At 29.2% G+C, this 20408-nt stretch overlaps 3 protein-coding genes across 4 annotated transcripts; 1 reads left to right on the top strand and 2 right to left on the bottom strand.

The window, feature by feature from the left end:
* Window positions 1-193: 193 nt before the first annotated feature.
* LOC130898378 (nicastrin) lies at window positions 194-7264 on the bottom strand. Its single transcript, XM_057807629.1, has 9 exons — window positions 6919-7264; window positions 6748-6846; window positions 6216-6693; window positions 5886-6166; window positions 5599-5828; window positions 3755-4189; window positions 2672-2821; window positions 2507-2618; window positions 194-582 (listed from the first exon to the last, which is right to left on the bottom strand). Exons 1-9 carry the CDS (start codon window positions 6980-6982, stop codon window positions 359-361), a joined length of 2073 nt encoding a protein of 690 aa, XP_057663612.1. The 5' UTR covers window positions 6983-7264; the 3' UTR covers window positions 194-358.
* Window positions 7265-7515: 251 nt separating this feature from the next.
* LOC130898656 (protein suppressor of forked) lies at window positions 7516-15616 on the top strand. Its single transcript, XM_057808095.1, has 13 exons — window positions 7516-7670; window positions 7735-7926; window positions 7988-8020; window positions 9870-9967; window positions 10137-10365; window positions 11563-11721; window positions 12120-12311; window positions 12368-12559; window positions 12665-12981; window positions 13037-13231; window positions 13293-13456; window positions 13805-13939; window positions 14230-15616. Exons 1-13 carry the CDS (start codon window positions 7641-7643, stop codon window positions 14433-14435), a joined length of 2142 nt encoding a protein of 713 aa, XP_057664078.1. The 5' UTR covers window positions 7516-7640; the 3' UTR covers window positions 14436-15616.
* LOC130898657 (probable E3 ubiquitin-protein ligase MGRN1) lies at window positions 14752-20179 on the bottom strand. Of its 2 annotated transcripts, XM_057808098.1 has the most exons (10): window positions 19947-20179; window positions 19774-19892; window positions 18778-19034; window positions 18534-18718; window positions 18011-18165; window positions 17717-17956; window positions 17273-17433; window positions 16993-17212; window positions 16758-16932; window positions 14752-16415 (listed from the first exon to the last, which is right to left on the bottom strand). In XM_057808098.1, the coding sequence occupies exons 1-10, from the start codon at window positions 20035-20037 to the stop codon at window positions 16174-16176; spliced, it is 1845 nt and encodes a 614-aa protein (XP_057664081.1). In that variant the 5' UTR covers window positions 20038-20179; the 3' UTR covers window positions 14752-16173. The 2 variants fall into 2 exon arrangements, with proteins under 2 accessions (XP_057664081.1, XP_057664079.1); XM_057808096.1 differs by having other exon boundaries at window positions 19774-20156.
* Window positions 20180-20408: the final 229 nt, after the last annotated feature.

Genomic DNA, 20408 nt, shown 5'->3' with positions numbered 1-20408 from the left:
AGGGGGTACATTTTTGTAAATTTCACATCAATTCGTAATCAGCGACTCCAAAAAACCCTGAGTGATGAGTTTAGTGTCAATAACTTGATTTTTTTAGTTTTGGCCTGTCTTTTGAGATTTGGCCTCTTTCTGATTTAAGCTTTTTAGGGTATTTTGGACAATGAAAAGGAAAGGGTCGAATAAAAATAATTAAAACAAATTAGTACATTTTATTTCAAAATTTACACATAAAAGAAATGGACAATTGTTTTTCACCCTAAAATTAATTCAATTTAAAAATATATCACAATTTAGTGAAAATATAAAACATGCGACATAATTTAATCAAATAATCTCACATTATGAATTAAATAAGGTATCAACAGTCAGTTGGTGCTTCGCTTACAGCCATAGATTGAAAAATAATGTGAGACCTCATTTTTACTAAATACATTATCCCGAAAGAAAATAACAAACTCATGCATCCTAACGCTATGTTCAAATATTCTTGACTGGGTGAAGGTTTAAGAAACATTCTTGCACTTATATCCGTCCAGGTAGATTCTGACCATGTACTGTACATACCAGAAGACCAGTTGTAATCTAGCAAACCAAAAATTTTGAGAAAATCTAATTTAAGTATACAAAAATTCATCATTTTTATAAAAATAACTACAATTACGTTTTCACACGCCTAAATGTGAAATTTTAGTTACAAATCATTTAAAAAAAATTGTCACATTTTGCAAAAAAATATTTTCCATGTGGAAACAAATTAGAGTGCCATGTAATGATTGTAAATTTTGATCTTTTGTATTTTCCAAGTCAAATGTACACTTAGTCCATATGCAAGTGACCGAGTACCCCCAATCACATTATTAATAACAGTTAGCAAGAATCAAAAGGATATATAATAACAAACGAAGATGATATCATGGAAAGATGGAGATTAGAGATCTTTTAGAAGGGAAGGATATAAATGATGACAATAAACAAAAAGACTGCAGGACAAAGTAGGATTAACAGAAACCCAAACAACAAATAAGTTCAAAAGAAATACAACCAGCAATATAGAAACTGACACTAGAGAAAACACCATGAATATAGACCAAATAACGAGAGACATGATAAAACCGGCAGAAAGAGAAATTAAAAATCATACTGAATAAAATAAATGACACAAAAGAAGAGCCAAAAGAATGGCAAATAGATATAATTACACCAATACACAAGAAACTGTAAAAAGGAATCACATCAGTAAGTAGAGTCAGCAAGATATATAAGAAACGGTCTATGAAGAATTATAGAAGACTCACTCAACAAGGATTTAGAACAAACAGAGGAACAACAGATGCAAACTTCGTAATTAGCTGAAAAAGCAATAAAGGAAGATTGAAAGATACACATGTGTTTTGTAGATCTTGAAAAAGTATTTGACATAGTCGACATATGGAAAATCCTACAATACAGAGGGTATAGAAAAAGAAACTACTGAATTGAGTAACAGCTTTATATAAACCGATGGAAAATCATGACAGAGTTAGATAAAAGGTTCAAAACAACAAAAAGAGTTAAATAAGTATGTAGAATAAGACTCATTATTATTTACCATTGTGTTTGGTGAAGAAATAGAAAGACAAATTGGACAGTATAAAGTCGGACACTGGAAAATGGAGGCCATTGAAATATTGAAGATACTATACGCCGATGAATGGTAATAATAGCAGAAGATTAGAAAACCCTTAACTCAAACTTAAAAATATATAATGAGGAATACAAAATGTAAGACAAATAATACGCTAAAAGGAGAAGAACAAAATAAAATGCAAAGCAGGTCAAAAGCTTTAAATATCTTCGCGTAATACTAACACAAGATGGAAGATTGGAACAGGAGATGAACGAAAGAACTGGACAGAAGACTATTCAACGCAGTTGAGACAGTTTCTATCAAAAAGATAAAATTAAAACAATTATAAACATATATATATAAGAAAAACAGAGGATAAATCAAGATACAACAAAATAAGGAATAACATTATAAGAGAAGGTGTAGAATTAATTCAGAACGAAATGGAAGAAGGTCAATTGAGATGATTTGACCATGTTATGAGAAGGAAGGAAGGAAAAAAGGAAGACCGATACAGAAGAAATTGAGATGGCAGGAGAAAATTATCGAGAAATAACATGGCAGGAAATAAAACAAAAGATACGGGATAGAAGATAACAGAAACTGTTGTTGTTTTTTTTGCAGAAAATGCCAGGTACACTTTTAGCCTAAATAAGGACAGTAATTGTTGAAAATCCAGCCTGGGCCCTGATTTTCCTTTTAATGTGAAGCAATTTATGGCATTGAATTTTTTTTTCTCTAAAAAGCACATGTCAGCATTGTAAATTTTAATTGATTAGACCAATAGTAATAATGTTTGATGATGTAATATATTTTTTAATAAAACAAAGTAATCAATTCAATATTCAGTAAAAAAATCTTTTTAGTGAAACAATTTGTAAAAATAGGAAACCTACATACCTGAAATATTGAAAGCAGGACTCACTGCTTTTGTTGTATTCATAGTTATTTTATAACAATTTGTGACATTCAAATCATATATGCTAGTCGACATATTGTAATAACTGAACGCCTAAAATTTCATTTATTCAAATAACATAAATAATTAGTATAAAATTTCCTTACAGAATTTTTAGGTTTCTTTGTACAATTAATATTCCCTGGTCCTGCGTATTTTCCAGTAAACCATCCTAACGTTAAAGCAGCCACAGTTGTCGCAATATTTTCACCTCGTTCTACACCTACGTATAGATTTAACGGTTTCTTTGGCCATTTCTGAAATCAAGTATAGAAGCAAAATGAAGATCAGCAAAAGGTGAAATATGATATACAATGTGCACATATTTTTCTAATACTACATTCAAATTCAAATTAAAACATATTCGGCAAAGCTACTGAGAAAAAGGAGTTATTATGTGCAATATCTGCACTAAACATTTGTAATAAAATATTGTCTATTGTCTTCAGGAATGAGATTTTCTTCATTATGGTAACCATACACTTAAAGTTTCACTAGAAGTTCACCTGCAAAAGCATTCCTGCTCTGGTACACCAAAATGTCTGCAAGAATAGACTTGTGCAGTTTTTTAATTCCTGTACAAAATTCAGTTGAAGTCATCAAAAATTTTGGCTAAGTATCTAATTCTTAATTTCATAAGAAGATAGAATAAACATTACAAACCAATCACCGAAAGTGACTAACATAATAACTAAGCTGATCTAAAATTTGTTTTCTTACTCTTACACTCTATTTGATCTAATCAAATCGACATAAAGCATGAAGTAACCGTAGGTTATAATTTTATTTTTTTTAGTTTATATAAATTATTCAACAAAAAAATCGAACATGTGTTTTTTATAATTTTGAATTAATATACATTATGTCAGTTGAGAAAACTAACTATATAATATTGTGGAAATTATGTGTAAAGTCAATGTTAATACAAAACAATTTCCTAGTCAATTGGGAAACTAAAATAAAAAAGCAACCCCTTGGAGTTGAGCTATAGACCTCATGTTTTTATTTATTTTTACACCAAAAATAAACATTCGAAGAGTTTTTTTTAATCATATACTTCCATAAAAAGAAATATTAAATGCCAAATTCGGCTGCGTCTACCTCATTTTGAAAAATTTTTGAGATACAGGCTGTTTGAAGTTTATTTTCTATTAAATTAATTTCTTGATAATGATAAAATATTTGCTTACCGTATTATTGTGGATAGCTTGATGCACCTTACAACTAGAATCTTCCAAATAACAAAATAACAATTCATTTACCAATACAACATCAAACTTATAATCCCCAGTATAATTTCTTTCCGTAATGGCAGTAAAAATACTTTTACCCAATATTTCTGTAACATTTGTTATAAAATATTGTATACTGTCTTTAGGAATGAGACTTTCTTCTTCTTTAGACACATTATAATACTTAAAACGAATGTTATTTGAATCATCATAAATTGAATTGTAAAAATTATTTGAATATGCAGTTTTATGATCAGCTATTACTAAACCTGGAAAATTGGGGAAATCTTTTTTGAATGTGTGCAAAGACGATGGTGGTAAACTTCTAGGTACAGTTTCAAGTTGTATCTCTTCCGTAGTATAATCTCTGAGTATTTCGATAAAGTTGGTTATCTAAAAAATTTTTAAATATACTTATGCTAATGTCCTCAATAAAATAACTAATCTAACATTCAACCAATAATTCACATAAAATACTTTTTTAATCAAACACACTATGAGAATTGATTATTCCAAATCTGAAGTTGCCAGTCTATGATTTTAGTAGGAAGATGTAAGGATATTGATTAGTAATCAACTTAGGAGTGCTTAAATAATGTTAAAAACGTTCTTGATGTCACTGTGTGCCCTATTATTGAAAAAAGGGTTTCATATGTTTATTTTTTTATTTAATCGATAATTTACATGTGACAATACTTTCTTAAACAAATACATTACATTTAGATCAACTTTTTTACTATAAAAATTGATTATTTCGTATCTGAAGGTCAGTCTTTACTGATTTCAGTAAAGAAATAGAAGGAAATTAATAGTATCCAAACTAGGACGTCACAAATAGATAATCTTAAAAAAATTTCTAGATCACGTTTTTGACATCACTGCATACCCTATTATTAAAAAAAAGGATTTTATGTGTTTAATTTTCATTTTTTGTGTTGAATTTAGTGGGATGGTACCATGAAGCCCACTGAATTTACCACAGATGATTTAATCACATTTAAGTACTAAAAAGAAGATAAAACTTGCTGGGTATATTTTGAGAATGAAAGAAAAGGGGCCCAATTAATTGACTTCATCTACATGTAAAATATGAGTATGAACCTTAATATTTTCAACCTGTTATTAATAAGCGAGCTAATAAAACTAAAATACTGAAAATGTATCAAGAAATATATTCATTTACTCCAAAAACTAAAGTTGATAAGTTCATTTTAAACTTGTGATTGCTTATTGGCAGCTTTTTCATATTTGTAAGCTTATATGCTCATCAATAAATAAAATAGTTCCTAATACACAATAAAGAATCAGAAATCTTTCAACAAATTGCTAAGCTAGAAGTTTCAAATCATCTATAATTATAAAAAAGCAAGCACAATGGAAACCACTAAAATAAAAATTAAGCGAATTGAATTCCTCAATTGGCTTCAATGAATGTTAATCGACAATATCTGACAGAAGTATTCATTCATGTAGAATAATCAAAACTAATTAGAACACAAAAACATAATTTCTACTTATGAAAATTCACCCTATGTATTATGAAATCATGGTTAGTTGATTTTTATTGGTAATGCAGTTGGAGGTTAGGTTAGGAGTTACTGAATGCCCTGAAGTGTTTAATAAGAACATTCTAGTTTCTTAGATTCGTCATAAAAGCAACATGGGGTATGAAGAAATAAAGAGTCAGTTGTAAATCTCAACTTCTGTTAATAAATAAATCAATTTTTTGGATTCTCTCTTAATTTTAATTGTTTTTGTCATAGTATAAATTAGATTTTAATTTTTATAAATGCCACACTTACTGCTTGTTCTTCATTTAAATGATGAATGTAAAGTGTTCCATTTGAATTACCCAATTGAGAAAGTTCTATATAAAGATTGATATTCATCGGACTAATAGGAGGAAGAAAATCGGAACCTTCAACATCATCAACAGGAAAATTTCCATGGATCATATCATATAACATTCTTTGAGAACCTATATAATCATAAGATTCCCCATTGAAAAGGAAAAATAAAACATTTTTCTTTGCTAAAACAGAGTAGTATAATCATTTTTTAATAATAATGAGAGAACTGCCACATTTACCTTTCTGTACGTCTTCTAAAGTAACAGTATCATTTAGAAACTTAGCTAAGCTTAGTAAAGTCACAATACCACTTATAGGGCTGTTTGCACCAACTGTTTTTTCAAAAAACGACGTTGTATCTAATTTGGCGGCGACAACAATATAAGTTTGATCTATTACAGCTCTAGTTTCATTTTTATTAATTGTTTCAACTAAAGGGTGCAAGCTGGCCCATATATTGTTATCCCCTAATGGATCACAAAATTTTGTTGGATTTAAAGAAGTAAGAAGATCAGATCTCCTAAAATATACTTTTATAACACAACATTATTTATTTTCTTATTCTTTACCTTATACATGTAGGAGTATTAGTAGTGGCATACATAAAAGACCTCAATTCCAAAGAACATAATGGTCTATAAATTTGCTCACTGTACGAGTAATTATTGAATTTATTGAAGCAATCTTTAATACTCTGTATATTTTCACTATTTTCAACGTAAAATATAGGAAAAGGTATGTCTAAATAAAGCATACCGGTTCCCCAAGGGTTCCAAATTGAATCCTTACTACAAGTACCTTTTAAACTAGATTGTGGATTAGGGCATTGATTGTCATGAGTAAAGTTGTTTAATGTATCATTATCTGAATGAAGAATCACTCCATTCACTTTCTCACTGTCAATCATGAATTGTAGGATTTTAGGATGAAATAATCTAGTAGGCAAAATTGGAATGTAAGGGGGTGAAGTGCCTTCAGAAATTATGTTTTCTAAATCTTTTAGGTTATCACAGAAGTGGATTACACCTATAGAACCACCTCTTTTTGCTAAAATAAAGTGTATAATGTACTTTTTATGATTAATTTATATAATTTACTTACAAGTACATCCCACTTGATGTGTACCATTTAGTCTTCTATAACATGCACTTGTACTTGAAATTTTTTCATACATTTTATCCTTAGTTCTAATGCCATAACCTGGTAATGATTAAGAAATCAAAGTATTAAGTGAAAATTAGTTTTTAAAACATATATACTTTATGTCATTACCTTTTATAATAAACTGAAGTAAAATTAAACTTTTAAAAACTAAAAGACAAATTTTATTGTTCATTATTGGATTTATTTACATTACAATTGTCAAAATGTACTTATATATGAATCACGAAGATCACTGAACTAGCAATAATTGTTAGTTTGTCAAAAACTCACTATGACAAATCATAAGGCTAGGAGTTTTCCTTTAAGTATGACATGACATTTAATATTTTACTGAAAAATTGAAACACCACACTTTAAAAATTGAAATACAAATTTTATTATTAATTATCTATATTCCTTAACATTGCAATTGTCAAAATATATATAAATTATGATAACTGACTGAATTGACAATAATTGTCATTTTAACATAGAACATAAAGATACCATAAAACTACGATTTTATATTGGAGTATCAAATTTTAATAACTAAATTACAAATTTTATTGTTCATTATTGGATTTATTTACATTTTACAATTTCCAAAATATATTTATAAATAAAGATCACTGAACTAGATATAATTGTCAATTTGTCAAGAGCGCACTTTAGCATAGAACATAAATATACCACAAAAATATGATTTTTTTCCTTTAATTATGACATATGACATTCAACATTTTACGAAAAAAATTGAACAATTTGTGTTTGTACTTATCAGCTCGATATCGTATTAATTTATAAGTATCGGTTAATTACTAAATTGTTTTAATAATAATAGTAATTTCATTATGACAGCAACAGACGAACGTTTTCATATCGTAAGTAACATTTTTTTCCATACTTTTCATTAGATATTTAAAAAGAAATAACTATGTTATATAGGATTGGGGTAATGAAAAATTACACAGGACTCAAAAACAAGTAGAAAGGAATCCTCACGATCTTGAAGCTTGGTCTATACTTCTCAGAGAAGCCCAGTCGAAACACATTTCAGAAGTTAGATCATTGTACGAACATGTAATAGGAATTTTTCCTAGTGCATCGAGATATTGGAGAATCTACATTGAACATGAGGTAACATATTCTATATACAACAAGCAATTATTCTGATGATTTGAATCGTTTCTTCTTTCAGATGAAAGCCAGAAATTTCGAAAGGGTGGAGAAGGTATGGATACATTTACTTGAAATATATTATGTTTTTTTAAAAATCATCTAAATAAAGCTAACCCTGAAAAAATATTTCTTTTTTCTAAACTCTTGCTGTGTTCAGAAATCAGGAGGCATATTTTCATTTTGTCTATTTCAAATAAATAGTAAGAAATAATAAAAGCGTTTTATCGAGTTTATTATATAAATAGACACTTATATTTATTCTGTTTTAATTATTTTTTGTTCTCTATAAATTCAAATAAGTAAATGAGGCATTAAAAAAATTGTTTATATATCAAAGATACAATGAAAATTTTCTTTCTGATTTATTTCCTTTGTTTTTTTATCAAACAAGAAAAATGTGGAACATTTGCTAAAGACCATATGAATATGGTGTTTTTTATTTATTCCTTAATCCCTATTGAATAAGGTTATGCTATACAATAAAGAATTTCTAATATTATGTTGTTTTAATGTGGTGTAATATGTTCTGTGGTCTTTATCCAATGTTTATTTATAATTATTAACTTGTATTTGAGCAAAAAAAACAATTCTATGGATTTTTTTATCCATCACAAATCAAATATTTATAAATTGATGGAAATTACTATCTTCAATTGAGGAAATACAAAAGTAAAACTAAATCTCAAAATTTATTGATTATTTCATAAATGTGGAAATGTTTTTTTGTATTTATATCGAAAACACTGTTTTGCTGCCACTACACTAACACTTAACAATTACACGTATGTTTTGATGAACAAGTCATTGTCATCAGAGACTGGAGGTAAACTATAACTTATTGCTTACCTATATTCGCAACAATGAACCTTCTCCCACGAAAAATAATTCCAACAGAGTGGACTATAAGGAATAGGACCTTTGTCCATAATATTACACAACAGCTTAAATAGGGACAAAGGGCCTTTTCCTTACAACTCACTCAATAGTTTATTAGTTGAGGAATAAATGTGAGAATACCCTCTGGAATTATTTTCTCAGTCTCTGAAGAGGATAACGTGGTTATTGAAATGCGCGTCAAACAGTGTAGTTGTGAGTGTGGAGTAGTTTTCAGTATGAATATCACCAACGTTCCAAAAATTCCAACTTAGTTGTATTTATACCAATGAAGTGCTCAAAATTCTCTAGGTTGATTGTATAGTGTTATTTTTTTATTATTAATATTTCCAATGACTCTATTTGTGATATATGCTCCCATCAACTTATATTATGTGCATATAATAAATCTTTTAACTTGCGTCAAGCTAAACAGTGGATCTCAAATTTTTTTCTATCAATGAAATTTCAACAGATCAACAACATAAGTCGTCTTTCCTTTGGAATATTATATAATAGCATAGGTTCATCAAATAGATACTTAGAGCTGGTATGGAGGGTTTTAATTAGACCCAGATCCATTCAAAATTTTTTTAACTGATATAATTTAACTTATAAAAAAATAAATGACTTAAAGAATATATGTTCCTTTCACCTGCACTGCACTTCTTTAAAATACAATCATTAAATTGGTCTCATTTATTAGCAAATCTAAGGGGCTCAGAACTTAAAATGAGCTCTGTAGTGTAATTACCATTTTTGCAGTCATTGGATAGCCCTTTAGTATGAAATTCGACAGTATCTGACTACGGTTCTGAATATATAGTTTTTGGAGATCCCAGTATGTATATAAATAAAGACAAATACTTCCAAGATTAATGAGATTCAATTTTATGCTTCCACGAAGAGATATATTTCTTATTCACTTTAATTTGATTATAGTAATTTTCACTTGATACGAATTTCTTACAAAAAACGAGTTAATAGTTTTCTTTTTATTTGGGATTGTATTGAATATATTTTGACAGCTTTTTCAAAGGTGCTTGATGAAGATCCTAAATATCGAGTTGTGGAAATTGTATCTCAATTATGTTAAAGAAACGAAAGCTTCTCTACCAACCTACAAGTAAGTATAATATGAATTTGCTAATAATATTAGCATTTTATATATTTATAAAAAGAGCCTTTAAAATTGAAAATTAGACTACAAAATTTGGTAGTACAATGCTTTACATATGGAAATGTAATAGATTCTTTTAATTCGGTGTTATATATTTGACGATTATTAATTTTAGGGAAAAAATGGCTCAAGCTTACGATTTTGCCCTCGATAGGATAGGAATGGATATACATTCATATCCAATTTGGAACGATTACGTTAATTTTTTAAAAGGAGTTGAAGCTGTAGGTTCCTACGCTGAAAATCAGAAAATATCAGCCATCAGAAAAGTGTATCAGAGAGGAATTATAACTCCTATGACAGGCATGGAGACTTTTTGGAAAGATTATATATCTTTTGAACAGGTACATTTTGAAATATATTTTTAAACGCCCAACTAATTTATCTATTGCACTACAATGAAAAATATGTATTTTTTGTACATCTTTGAGTCAATAGCAAAAAATATAACATAATTGCCCAGTTTTAAGCAGTAGGAATACTTCTACATTTTGCTAATTTGTTAAAATAATTATATATTCCGGAGGTCCAGAAGCTTTTCTTACCAATAGAAACTGAAAATACTAGATATATCCAAAAGCCTCCATTTTCTAAACACCTAAAAACCGTACTCATAAACTCTAGTGATCAAATGTATATTATAAATCATTGTGGGTCTACACAGTCAGAGGGAGACTCGTTGATTTATTTTGGTGGGGGATAGGGACATATTTATCTAGAGATTTCATGAATTGGCCCCGATGTAAGAAAAAATTCTTCTGCAGAGCAGGAATTGTAGTGGATTATAGGAGGTTAGAAGCCGTTTCAATCGTTGGTTAATCGGGTCTAAGTTGTTTCCGTAAGGTTCTTTATTTCATGGTCCCATCTTAAGTAACGTCTTTTGATGTCTTGTGGGTACCATATTGTAATTTTTATGATCCATCTATTATCAGTATTTCTTGCCAAGTGTCCTATCCATTGCCATTTGAGGTATTTGATTCTGTGGATGACATCTATTACCTGGGTCTTTTATCATAACTCTTACAATCACTTTTTGTTATACCTAGCATATTGCTTTCCATTGATCTTTGTGTTTCTTAATCATTTCGGTTTTGAGTATCCAATATTATTAAGTTTCTTCCATATACACTCCATGCTAATTTTATTCTTTAATTAATTTCTGGTAGTAGCTGGTGTATTAGTAGGCTCAGGTATATGTGTTCTTCAACAATTTTCAGTGTAGTAATATTTATTAGGATGTCTTGTCTATTTACTAGTTTTTTGTACAGGATAGCTAAGGTATTCTCAATCTAATCTCAGACCTTTGTTGTCCAATAATAATTTACTGAATATTACTTCCAATGTAGCTGAGAAGATCTTCGAAGATATTGAGACTCTTTGCTTTATTACTATGCTGGTTGAGAATTCAGGGATTTCATTATTTATCACAACTCTTGCTTTAGCTTACTTGTATATGCTAAGTAAGTTATATACAATCATTATATTTTTTGTATATTTACTAACTTGCTTCAAGATTATGTCAAAAATATGTATTTCTGTAGAATATAAATGCTATTATCGCTGAAAAGATGAGTATTGAAAGAAGTAGAGATTATATGAACGCTAGGCGCGTGGCCAAAGAATTGGAAGTACAGATTAGGGGTATCAATAGAAATGCACCAAGTATTCCACCTGGAGGAACACCGGAAGAAAGGAAACAGGTTAGTTTAGATTTTCAAAAATCAAATAACTATTTAATTAGTAGCCTTTTTAAAACTGAATCTATAATATTTTTTATTCTTATCTCAATAATTTGTTCTCTATCAACATTTGTGGTTTCCAATATTCATAGCTACTTCTTAGGGATAAACTAAATTGTAGTGATCGATTTCTTTTTCTTGGGAATGCTCATGAATATATAACTCACTTTGTAGAACCATTGGTGGAGTAGAAATTGTAGGAGCTAGGTCACCAACAGATTTTCTTCATTTTGTATTTTTGTTCAACTTTTGGAATTGCTTGTATTACTAATTTTGATTTATTCGGATCATTATTTTCAAATGATACTTTTTCCTCTCAAAATCAACTAAAATAATTTTTTTCTTAATTATGGTATCAGGTTGAATTATGGCAAAAATACATAGCTTGGGAAAAAAGTAACCCTCTTAGAACAGAAGATACAGCATTGTTAACGAAAAGGGTAGTATTTGCCCTCGAACAATGTTTGCTCTGCCTAGGTCATCATCCTGATATTTGGTATCAAGCCGCGCAATTTTTGGAATACAGTTGCAAAATACTCGCAGAAAAGGGGGTAAGTTCAAAATTATATAGTAATAAAAAAAATACATATAAATAATATGTTTTTAGGATGTGAATGCTTCTAAATTGTTCAGCGAAGAAGCAGCAAATATGTTTGAAAGAGCCACCAGCACTCTATTGAATAAAAATATGCTTTTGTATTTTGCTTATGCAGATTACGAAGAAGGTAGATTGAAATATGAGAAAGTACATCAAATTTATAATAAATATTTAGAAATCACCGATATAGATCCGACACTGGTAAGCTATATATTTTTTTTTAGTGTAGCCTTTGAAAATGTATCATTTGATTGTGCATGAAAAATTAAATTCAAATAAACACAAATTAATTATAATTGTTTTTAGGCTTATATCCAATACATGAAGTTCGCTCGACGTGCGGAAGGCATCAAATCAGCTAGAGCAGTTTTCAAAAAAGCTCGAGAAGATCCTCGTTCCAAATATCACCTATTCGTTTGCGCTGCTCTGATGGAATACTATTGCAGCAAAGATAAGAATATAGCTTTCAGAATATTTGAATTGGGTTTGAAAAAATTCGGCGCCATCCCCGAATATATTACTTGTTATATAGATTACCTTTCCCATTTGAATGAGGATAACAACACTAGAGTCTTATTTGAAAGAGTTTTGTCTTCAGGTAGTTTAGAACCAGAAAAATCCGTGTAAGCACATACACAACTGTTTATTATTATTTCTAGTAATAATTTTTATTTTTAGTGATATCTGGAACCGATTTTTAGAATTCGAAAGTAACATCGGTGATTTACAGTCCATAGTGAAAGTCGAAAAACGAAGATCCGAAGTTTTATCTAAAATAAAAGAATTTGAAGGCAAAGAAACAGCTCAGTTAGTGGACAGATATAGATTTTTAGATTTGTTTCCTTGTTCGCCACAAGAATTAAAAAGTATCGGGTAAATAACAAAAAAGAAAACTTGTTTCAAAAGTATTTTTTATCTAATGTTTTTTTTACAGATACACAGAGGTAATTAATATTACAGGAGCTGCTAGTAAAAATCATATATTGCAATCCATTATTGAATTTGAACCAGATACACCTCTACCGGTTCCAGATTTTTCCCAAATGATTCCTTATAAACCTAAATCGAATCCTTTACCTGGAGAACATCCCATACCGGGTAAGTTGTATTCCAGAACATTCTCTATATCATATTACAAAGCACTGTTTCACCATTCAATAACCATTTTATTCAAAATAATAACAGTTCAGATTTGTACTCAAATTATGAAAATAAATTTATCGACACTCACAATTGCACTGCCTGACGCAAGTTTCGATAGCCAAGTCATCATCTACAGAGACTGAAGGTAAATAGTGATGAATAGCACCAATAGTTCCAGGAATTCCTACTTAAACTTCCACTTTATAATATTTGTTTTCATTAACCTTAACGGCAAGTGACACTTGTAATGGACAGTGTTTCATTTAATTAGAGACTAGATTATTTTATTTAGTTTATTTTTAGGTGGGGCTTTTCCTCAACCTCCAGCGGCGGCTCATTTATGTACACTGTTGCCACCACCAAATTGTTTTAGAGGTCCATTCGTCCACATAGATATACTAATGGATATTTTCAATAGGATATATTTACCAGAAAATTGTAAGTACAAAAACAATTCTATATTTTATATTAAATTTACTATAATATATTGTGATGTTTTTCTTTTTTTTTTACGATTTGGATTCGTAGGGTTAATTAATAAACACTGTCTCTTACTATTTGATTTATTTAAACACTATAATAATTCACTATCACTTTTTTTGTCTCATCACCCCATACTTACTGGTCTTGAGTCCTGTAGTTTTTTATCTTCGTTCTTTTTGTTATTAGTTTGTTTTTCAGGAGCTTCAAGTTAGCAAACCTATAATATGTTGGTTTATTTCTTTCAGTTCCAACTCCAGCAGAAAGTGGCGGAGATGTTCGTTTATTCGATCTAGCAAAATCTGTGCATTGGATAGTAGAAGAAGGCGGCGGTATCGGACTCAAAAAACGGAAGAGATTGGGGTTAGGTTTAGATGGATCGGATGATGAAGATACACCGTTACCACCTATGAATGATATTTATAGACAAAGGCAACAGAAGCGGGTGAAGTAGATTCAAATTATCAAAAATACAGCAAATGTTCGATAGTTCTATTAAAACTCATATCTAATTCTTCTCAATGTATTTGACGATTAGAGCTATAAATAATTGTCGGTTTAAAAAAACCCATAATTTTATTTTTTCTTATATGTATTTGGGTTAACTGTATATAAATTTGAATTTCTGTACTTTGTCTGTAACATTTATATGATAAAGTAGCAAATTAATTTTTGTACGATATTTTTAAATTATATTTATAGAACCAAGTTTTTGTCTCTTTTTTTTAAAGCAGCTATTTTGAGATATAGGACGTTAAAGTAAAATTGAATTAAAGTTTGGTCAATATTTATTTAAATAGCAATTACATCCGGTCATAATTCAATACAAATATATACAGGAAGTTAAAATAATTTCAGATTCTACAGTTTATAACGACTAGTGGCAGAAATTATAGACTGCAATAAAATGTATACTTATAATACAGAACGAGCCAAAAATTTGTGTAAAATGTCAATATAAAATGTAGGATTGACTAAACTTTTCACTCCTCATTGGAACAGGTATCATCTTTCCACTGTTTTGCAGTATTTCTATTTTACAAAATTTTTGATATAAAAATCACGTTTTTTTGTTTAATTATTATGACAACTTGTACTTGTGTCCGTTGTTAACGGTTAATAAATGTTTTGTGTTTAAATAAGCTAAAAGAGCACGATAGATCCTTTGAGTCCTAATGTACATAACAATCTCTTAGAACATACAAGAATCTAAAAACTCCTACATTATCTAGAATTCTACACAAATTACTGGATTTCTCTTAAATATGTATTAAAAATAATGTAGAACTTATTATAAATCTCAAATGATTTTCTTATTACATAGAACTTATATCTACCCAAACTCCACGTTTAAACCCTGAAATACATATAATTCTATGATAGATATATTTCCATTTTATCACAAATGAGTATTCAAACAGTTTTTAACCATTTTAACTCATTCATCTTACGAGAAATGGCTTTGACTAAAAAAGATATAAAGTTAAAAATTTCCACTTTTCTAATAATTTTTTTAAATTAATTTCAAATTCTATTTATAACAAATTTTTATTTTTTTTAATAGTCAGTTATTACTAGTACTGACAGTTTAAATTATTTTAACTCTGTTTCATTTAAATATAGTTTTCAAATATTTCTAAATTCTCTAGTCATTTCAATCCAAAACTCTACTCGACGGTCCATGCTATGGAGGGTATCTTATAGGCAAAAATAGGTGCTGATGCATGGAAAAGAATATTCTAATATTCTACTTAAAGATCGGTTGGTACAAGCATAGATACTGGAAACGGAAAGCAAAAACTCTGAAGAAGTACACAATATCTTTATCTTAACATAATTTATAATCGTTCAATTAAAATTTTTTATCCCTTCATCAAGACTTGAAAAAGTCTTCTCTTCTCGATCGATATATTTATAACATTTGAAATAATAATTTTTTTACAATATATAATAATAAGAAAAGTCGATTCTATTTGAAAACAATATACAAAACGTTCATAATATACCATCTTGTATAATCTAAGCGGTTAAAGATGATAAAAAATGATTTTGTCAGCCATTTCTAACATCGATTTTTTTTAAATTTAAAAGATTCTAATCTCAAATGTAACTGTCAACAAATAAAAACATAGTTACAGAACAAATATGACGTAATTTTATAAAGGGACGGACAGCATTAATAAAAAAAATATTTAAACATTAACAGCTTTATCTTGTATGAGCGCTGTACTGGCAATTGCTAATAAATGGCGTGTACTAGAACCGCTTGTATAACTATCACCGCTACTGCGCATACTGGCATGCGACATCGGAGTACCTGGTAAGCGTTGAGGTGTACTCTCTAATGAACTGTTGTTGTTACCCTCATATATTGGGACGGAAGAAGGCGCCGGTTCGTCTGGTGTGTAATAATCTGATTCGTCACCCCTTTCACCTACATTAAAAAAATGAAAACATTGTAATGAGGGTTGCTTGGTTTTCGCTTATATGATTACACAGTTATCGAATATTATCGAGGGTTTTATAGTGTTCCAGAGCGTGGACATAAGAAAGATTGGAGAAAATGGAAAAAGACAGATGAAATTTTGGTTAAAGCATCACAATTGTAAGTAGAAAATTGTAAAGCTTGATTTTTATTACTGGAGATCATGGTATGTTTCCAAATAGAATGTTTTGTTTCATACTGTATAAAGACAACGTTTTCAAGTGAAATAAATCAAGTTACAGCCTAGAAAAAAAATTCAATATCTTCAGAAATTTTTCACTTCAAACTCACCATAATTTTTAATTTTTTCTGTATTATTGTGATGTTCCTCTTGATCAATATAATTATCGTCGATAGGATCAACGACATCTTTCATATTTAAAGGTGAATTACCGTTTTTATTACACCTGTCAATTTTTTGCAACAGAGGAGATAATTTTTCAGTTTCACTGTCTTCGTCCAAATTCTAAAAAATAAAACATACATCATCGCATTTTTATTTAAAAAAAAATCACAAAAAACTTACAGCATCTTTGTCATTTTTTTCATTAACAACTCTTACATCATCTCTTTTCCTTCTCCTATCCACTTCCCTTTCCAATAATGGTAACTTTCCATCTTTATTTCTGTCTTCTTCTTCTAAGCGTCTAGTGGGTACCATATTAACATCCCGGCTATAATCTGGACTAGGAGGCGAATCCAAACTTCCTCCTCTCTTTTTTGTAGGCGTACCACGTTCACATTGTCTACAAAAAAAACTTGGATTAATTTTTTTTAGATGCAAATAGAAAATCACCTGAAATTACCTGTTTAAAATTTGAGCAGCTTGTATGGCATGTTCATTTTCAGGGGTTTCTACCAGATCTGGCATAACGACTGCTGGAGGTTGTCGGGGTGCACAAGGCCCATTAAGGGCTTCAATGAGAGAAACTGCTTCATATCCGGGTGGTATATTATCACAACTACCCTAGAATTTAGTTAATACATAATATACAAATTTAAAAAAAAGTATTTAACTGAAAAAAATAATTTTATCTTTTAAACCTTTTCAAAATTTCCATTATCATAAAATTATGAAAATAAATGCTTTCATTTATATATATTTAAAATATTATAGTTTCGACAAATGTTTTGTTAACACTACCACTTTTTTGAGATAAGCAAGAGCATACAAAATATATTACAATATTGTCAATAGTTTAATACAGAATAAAATAAAAAATATATTAATTAAACACATTATTACTTACATCAGGTGGACTAATTGCTGCTAAATTCGAAGAAGAACATTTTTGCAGTGCTCTTATTTGTAGTAAAGCTCTAAAAGGCGCTCTACATATCGGACAATTATTTGCTTGGTATCTCAGTGAATCAGCGCATGAATTACAGAGACAAAGATGACGACATGGTAAAATTAAAGTATCACGAACATCGCACATACAAATAACACATTCAGAACCATTGTCTTCCGTATCGTCATCACCACCGGCCTAAAATGATGTTAATACAACTTGTTATGTTAAAAGTGAATTCACATCACTTACCTTTTCATTATTTTTATTTTCGATTCCATAAATTTCTTGTAGGAGATAACACAATCCATCCACAAATAATTTTTGTTTCAGCGCCTTTAAAAGGTATGTCCCATCTGTTATTTTTTCAACAGTAGCAATAGTAGTGTGGCTTTGACGCATTTCCTCTGTACACAGAAATAATAAAAAATTTAACAGGATGCTAAATTTAATTGTTGTGGAATTGTTGCAATGAAACGATGAGCTCATTTTAATATATATATTCCAGGATTTCGAATAACTATGTATTCATCATTAGAGGCTGAAATTATGGTTAATATATAAAAATATAAATATATAAAACATTAATAAGACCAGTTATTGCGTACGCCATGATCTGAAGATAAGTGAGAGAAAAATACTGAGATCTATACTTAGACCAAATATTGAAGAAGAGAGGCATAAATAAATAGTTTTTGTTTCATTGCCACAATCCCACAACAATAACGTCCACAAACAAGTTGGCAAATACTTTATTCCATTGATTATATAATACCTGGTCCTTCTTCTGTAACGCAATGAATGGCTAAAGGTATAATTTCCCTATCGACATCATACAAAAGTTCATCTTCACTGTACCCGGCAGGATTAAACACATGAGATGGCTGACAGAACTGTTGATTGGAACCTCTACTATAATGGAACGTTTCTGAAGTAATTGAAGGATCTTTTGGTATATACCTACATATACAGTCTTTTAATAAGCAAAAAACTATTCAATAGTACTTTTTGGTACTTACGTAACACCATTTGGTGAGAAATCTTCAGTACAGAAATAATAGATTGTTATAGCACATCTGACATCACAATCAAAAGTGAATTCAATATTAAATGAGGTGTTTGTTCCTAATTCAACATCTCTATATTCGCCTTTGTCCAAACTAACTTTGTTATAGTCACTACTGGTTCTTACAAATCTTAATGACTCCTTTCTTATGTTCACTAGACACTTTAATGTTTTTGTAGGTTCATTTGGTTGGGGAGGAGGATATGGAAACTTAAAAAAAAAACTACAAGTAAATTTTTGGTTAATATGGAAGGTACATCTTTATGTGATTCCCATATTTTAATTTTATTTCTAAATCTATCATATTTATGATGTTGATAATTATTTATTAACTCACTCTCATCTTAACTGATTTCAATAAACAAAGGTTTTTATTAAACATGTTTTCTAATACTGCCTCTATTTTTTTTAAATTTCATTTTTATTAACTTTTTCCACCCATTTTAACGCAATTTGTGTCTTTTTGTTAATGTTTTTCACCCATTTTAAAAGCAAGTCAATAATGTGGTCATTTAGTCTTCTATTAAAGCCATTTTTAATACCCAATGTTTTAAATTCAATTTTTTTAATGTTTTCCTCAATACAAATCGTGTCATTTAGTCTTCTGTTAAACCCAATTAAGAGTTCTGAATGTTTTTTTATATTTTTATTGATAATTATTTATAAAGTCACCCTCATTCTTAAAACCCTCTATATTTTTTCAAATTATATTTTTGTTAATGTTTTCTACTTATTTTCAATGTGAAACGACTTAATAATGTGATTACTTACTAGATTTTTGTTATGCCTAATTGAGAGTTCTAGACGTTTTTTAAGCTGTTATTGATAATTATTTATTTAGTCACCCTCATCTAAACTGAATTCAATAAGCATAGTTCTTTATTAATTATTAAACTGTGATTTTAATATAATTTAAAGTTAGCCTTGAACATAAAAATTTTCTACTTACAGGTGTTGGTCTACTTCCTAAAAAATTAAGATCTGAATTTTCTCCAAACAAATATGATTCGGGCTGAGGTGTATCAAATCGTTCGCCACCCATTATAAAATGACTACCAAAATAATTACCTGGAAAATATTTATAATTGAATTGTTGAGATAATTTCATAGATGATAGCATACCAGATCTGGGTGGATACTTGTAAGCATGATTTGAAGCAATGTCGATTTCTTCCACGCCATCGTGTTGTCTTGTAGTTAGTAGAGCACCCATATTTTTTATACTTAATCTTACACTAAGTTAAAATATTAATTTAAATCTGCATTTTTTCAAAATATTTACTAAAATTTATTTGACAAATCAAACTTCAAAAATCAACCTCTTCTTATCTTATGTCAACAGTCAAAAAAAAGTCAACTGTCAATCATTTTAAGCGTTAGGTTTACAGTCAGAAATGCCAGATCTCACGATTTATCGTAAGATCCCATGATTTCATGTTTAATTTCAGGATCTCACGATATTTGTTCTTATTTTCACGTTTTTTTTTATTTTTGAAAATATAAATATCATATCCATAATATTCATTCACTACTGACATAAATGAAAACAAAACTATAAATATTTTATAACCAGTACCAGGAGAA

This window comes from Diorhabda carinulata, chromosome 10 (assembly GCF_026250575.1).
Source record: "Diorhabda carinulata isolate Delta chromosome 10, icDioCari1.1, whole genome shotgun sequence".
NCBI lineage: Eukaryota > Metazoa > Arthropoda > Insecta > Coleoptera > Chrysomelidae > Diorhabda > Diorhabda carinulata.
Note: the sequence above shows the minus strand (reverse complement) of the source record. Positions and strands in the feature narration are given on the sequence as shown.